The 5,257-nt window shown below is 41.8% G+C and overlaps 1 protein-coding gene across 2 annotated transcripts in view; it reads right to left on the reverse strand.

Moving 5' to 3' along the window:
• PUS7 (pseudouridine synthase 7) overlaps positions 1-332 on the reverse strand; it is a 47,834-nt gene extending 47,502 nt beyond the window's left edge. For both annotated transcript variants that reach the window (XM_031454706.2, XM_064487678.1), the window contains exon 1: positions 123-332. In XM_031454706.2, the coding sequence (XP_031310566.1) occupies positions 123-249 (127 nt within the window). In that variant the 5' untranslated portion in view covers positions 250-332. The remainder of the gene's footprint in view (positions 1-122) is intronic.
• Between the last annotated feature and the right edge of the window lie 4,925 nt (positions 333-5,257).

Genomic DNA, 5,257 nt, shown 5'->3' on the forward strand with positions numbered 1-5,257 from the left:
AGACCAAGGCCGGGACGCCTTTCTAGTCCACGCTGCCCCTCCCGCCGGGGTCTTGGGGCCGGGGCGCCGGGCTGAGGGCTGGCCGCGGAGACCAGGCAGCTGCGGGAAGGCCACGCACTTACCCGGGGCCTGAGAGCGCAGGCGCGGCGCGGGCCGGGAGGCGAGGAGACGGGCGCGCTGCTCGGGGCGCAGGAGGGCGGCGGTAGCGAGGGTCACTCGGAAGAGCCAGCCGCGAGAGCGGCCTGGCATAGGCAGCGCGTTCTGTTCCCGGGCCCGGCAGCGCCCGGGCGGACTCACAGCGGCAGGGCTCGTACACGTGCTGCGCAGCGTCGGGCCGCTGCCGACTGGCTCCGCCCTCGGGGCGGAGCCTGCCCCAAGCCACCGACCACGCCGCCGGCCACGCCCCCTCTGGCCCCGACCACCTACCCAGTGTAGGAGAAGTCCCGCCCACTCCCCCTCCACCCCTGCTCAGTAGACCCCGCGAGGCTTGGCGCTTGCATCGTTTGGCCTTGCCACCTGCCGGGCTGGAGCTCTCGGTGGTCCATTCACTCCGGTTGCTCTCAGGCGGTTGCACTCGGGCTTTGGCGGGGACAAAAAGTAGTTTATTCAGGCACCAGAGTCCTTTAGACAGTCTTAAGGCTTTAAAGCGGCGATTGCCTTAACGAATGTAACTTGTATTCTAATAATGGTTTCTTCCACATACTTACGACTCTTTTGTTGCCCTCCACCACGAATTTAGTAATGAACAGAGAATCACTTCAGGGACTATATTGTTCTATAAATAATTGCTTCGAATGCATCGGATCCAAGAGCACCTTTTTTCTCATTTCTTCAATTTACCCCTCCTGCTTCAGGGCTCCCTACTGAGACCTGCTTAAAGAAACCTATTCATAGCAAGTTTGTGCTTCTGTGTGAGGAAAAATAAAATTCATTACTCATCCCATGCTTTTCAAGTAGCACACATTTCCCAACTAAATCCTGGCCTCTAAAAGCTCTTGCACATTTAATATTTAGCCAAATTTCAATCCTTAGTGAAAAAACAGTAGGTTATTATAGGTCCTTATATTTCTGCTAGACTTTTTTTAATTGTGGAAAAATACAAATATAAAATTTTCCATTTTAACCATTTTTTAGTGTACAATTCAGTGGCATTAAGTATATTCACACTGTTGTGCAACCGTTACTATCAGCCATCTCTAGGACTCTTTCCATCTTGCAACACTGAAACTCTACCCATTAAACAACTCCCCATTCTCCCCTCCTCCTAGCCCTTGGGCACCACCATTCTAGTTTTTGTATCTATGAATTTTATAATTCCAGGTGACATATATAACTGGAATTGTACAGTATACATTCCTTTGTGACTGGCTTAATCCTCTTAGCACAATGTCCTTAAGATTCATTCATGTTGTAGCATTGTCAGAATTTCCTTCTTTTTTAGGGCTGAATAATATTCTATTACATGTATACACACATTTTATTTATCCATTATCACTTGGGTTGCTTCCAACTTTTGGCTATTGTGAATAATGCTGCTATGAACATGGATGTACTAATATCTCTTTAAGACCTTGCTTTCAATTTTAAGGGGTATATACCTAGAATGGAGTTGCTGCATCATATAATAAATTTAAATTTTTTTGAGCAACCCCCATACCATTTTCTATAGCAGTGGTAGACTTGTTTTTAAAATTTGGGTTTACATGTGGGGATCTGGTTAACTGAGTATAGGTAATTTGCTCAGACTGGTAGGGTCTACGCTGCCTTCCTCTGAGATTATTCACCTCAACTAAGTACCTCGGGCAGTTTCCTGTTGCTAATACATGTATAATCACATGTCCTTGGACTATGGTTAATTCATAAGTTAGTATCCTCATGAGAACAACTGCACATATTCTTACCACAGCCACGCAGTAAAAATTCAACTTAAACTTTAAATTTTTGTATACAGTTGACCCTTGAACAATGTAGGGGTTAGGGGTGCCAACCTTCTGTCCAGCTGAAAATCCATGTATAACTTTATAATCAGCCTTCTGTATCTATCTGCATTTCCACATCCACGGATTCAACTAACCACAGATGGTGTAGTACTGTAGTAAGTATTTATTGAAAAAATCTGTAAAGGGAACCTGTGCAGCTCGAACTTGTGTTCTTCAAGGGTCAATTGTACTTAAAAAGCATCTTTTCTGAGATTGCCGCCCAACTCCTTATAGACGTGTATGGAGGAAAGAATGTTCACATTGCGTGGACATTAACTGGGTCCATGGTCAAAACGTTTTTTGGGGGGAGGGATAAATTAGGAATTCAGGATTTGCAGATACTAACTACTATGTATAAAACAGATAAACAACAAAAGCCCTACTATATAGCACAGGGAACTATATTCAATACCTTGTAAGGGGCCTAAGGTGAAAAAGAATATGAAAAGTAACATAAATATATATATATAAGTGAATCACTATGTTGCACACCAGAAATTAACACAATATTGTATATCGACTATACTTCAATTAAAAAAAAACTTACCCTTTTTGCATTTCAGCCTAAACTGCCTTAGTTTTTTTGTTTTCCACAAAAGCAGCTCCTCATCGGCTTTTATAGTTAAAATAACACAGGATTGTTCAAAACGTCTTCCCTATTCCAACTCCCTCTAGTAAACATTAAACAGTTTAATGTTCTCCTTGACTTTAAAATTACATCCTAACATGTATATTCTGCATAATATTCAGGATCCTGCTTTTAACTCCATTCCAGCACTATGGATTGCTCAGTGCCTAGCACACACAATTTCTCTCTTGTTTCATCCTTATTATTGTCTAGTAGTCTGTCCATCCTACATGCCTGTCCACTCCCCAAATAGTACTTGTTTTCTGTGCTCCCTCAGTCATTGCAAACATTTCCATTGTTGCACTTATTGCACTCAATCTTAAATTATTTATCTTCATGTCTATTTCCTTCACCAGAAAGTGAATTGTTCAGAGGCAAAATTTGGGTTTAGAGCAATCCTTTTTCTCAATTTTATTTTTTATTTTTATCAGTTATATGCATCTGTGACTTAGAGTCAGATGATTCTGTAAAACCTTGTAAGTTTTGCAATGAAACAACAGAGACTGTGTCCCCACCTCTCCCCATCCCTGTTTCCCCATCCTCAAAGAAAGCCATTTTACCTCTTTCCACTGGTCATTTTGATGTTTACCTTAATTTTTCTATATAAAATGTTTGTATAGCTATCTCTTTTTATAAAACTTTTTTATTGATTTATAATCATTTTACAATGTTGTGTCAAATTCCAGTGTAGAGCACAATTTTTCAGTTATTCATGAACATACATATATTCATTGTCACATTTTTTTCTCTGTGAGCTACCATAAGATCTTGTATATATTTCCCTGTGCTATACAATATAATCTTATCTATTCTACATTTTGAAATCCCAGTCTATCCCTTCCCACCCCACTGTATTGCTATTTCTTGATGTGTCACTTTTAGGCATTATCTATTGACTTCACTTAATGGAAAATGAGGGTTTAACTCTTCTTACTTTCCCCAGCCCTTCCTTTACCCACCCTCCACACTTCCCATCCCTTTATCTGTCCAATATAGTTACCCTGTATGTTTTAAAAGAGATTTGTGTTTACTTTGTTATGACTAGGTAAACATTACTCATCTCTTGGGCAAAGTAATATACTATGATTACTTCTCTTCCACAGTTTTTTGTTTTTCCTGCAGTTAATAATCTTATTTTGTTTCACTATTCATCACTAGGCCAAGTCCAGACTTTTTTTTTTTTTTTCTCTTAAGAGTTTTTTTTTAATTGAAGAATAGTCTGTTTACAACATTGTGCCAATATCTGGTGTGTGGCTTAATGTTTCAGTCATACATATATTTATTTTCATATTTTTTCATTATAGGTTACTGCAAGATACTGAATATAGTTCCCTGTGCTACAGACTTTTTTTTTTTTTAATATGGAACGCTTTACAAATTTGCATGCCATCCTTGCGCAGGGACCATGCTAATATATGCAGATTTCTTAATGACTGTTTAAATCTCTCCCTACAGACAGTCAGACAGATGAGGTGTCCTATCAGTTTTATCTTCCTGAAGGAGCCTCTTCTGGAGCCTTCTTTTATTTTTTTAAATTTTTTGGGGGGGGGTTAATTAGTTTTATTTATTTACTTATTTATTTTTAGAGGAGGTGCTGGAGATTGAAACCAGGACCCAGTGCATGCTAAGCACTCACTCTAGCGCTTGAGCTAACCCTCCCCCTTTCGGGATCCTTCTGACCTGCACCATCTACACGGAGCGCACAGTTGTTGTCAGGGCTTCCCACTGTATCTTTCTTCTGTGTCGTGTCTTGTTTCCTATATCCTATGTGTTCGTTTTCTTTGTTTAGGCCTCATTCTAGTGAAGCACAACTCCAGTAGCTTCCTGAAAAGGGATAAGTAAATTAAAGGGACATTTTTCGAGCTTTTGAATGTCTGAATATACCTTTATTCATTATCCACACTTGATTGGTAGTTTACTAGCCAGGTATAGAATTTCAGTTTGAAATAAATTTCCTTTTGAAATTTGATGGACTTGCTCCCAGGTCTCCTAGTTTTCTTTGTGACTGTTGAGAAATTGAAAGATATGTTGGTTCTTGACCCCCTGTAAGTGATGAGTTTTTCTCTCTGGAAGCCTAGGGTTGTCTTTTTGCCCCCAGTGCCACGGGTTCCTCCTCCCTGGCAAAGAACAGGTTTTTTAAAGTGTCTGCGCTGAGTAAAGTGTATATTAGATGCTGAAACCTTTTCCTCCATTCAGCTCCCAGAATGTTTACAACCAGATCTGCACCCTCCAAGTAGGAAATTGGAGGGCCACCTCTAGTTGAATCTTATCAGCCTTAAAAGAAAGATCCACAGATAATGACATTGGAAATTCTGCAGCTAAACACCCCAACCAAACTACATTTAAGCTAGTCACTAAGCCCCTTCACACTCTCAGAACATCTGGGATATCACCTAAAGTATAAGTTGAAATGATTCATATTGAATTTATGCTGTGGAGGGAAGGATACCTTCAAGCTCCATCATTAAGGACCCCAACGTAGTGGAGGTGGTTTTACCGAGGAAGCACCCCGCCCCCGCCCCGCCTCCCTTTCTCCTTCCCGAGCGGCCGAGCCAGCCTCCGGCCGGCAGGGGGAGCCACCACACACGGCCGGCGGCTGCAGGGGCAGGACCTCCCTGGGAGGAGAGGAAGAAACCAGAGAGACGGCAGA

Source organism: Camelus dromedarius, chromosome 7 (assembly GCF_036321535.1).
Source record: "Camelus dromedarius isolate mCamDro1 chromosome 7, mCamDro1.pat, whole genome shotgun sequence".
Classification (NCBI taxonomy): Eukaryota; Metazoa; Chordata; class Mammalia; order Artiodactyla; family Camelidae; genus Camelus; species Camelus dromedarius.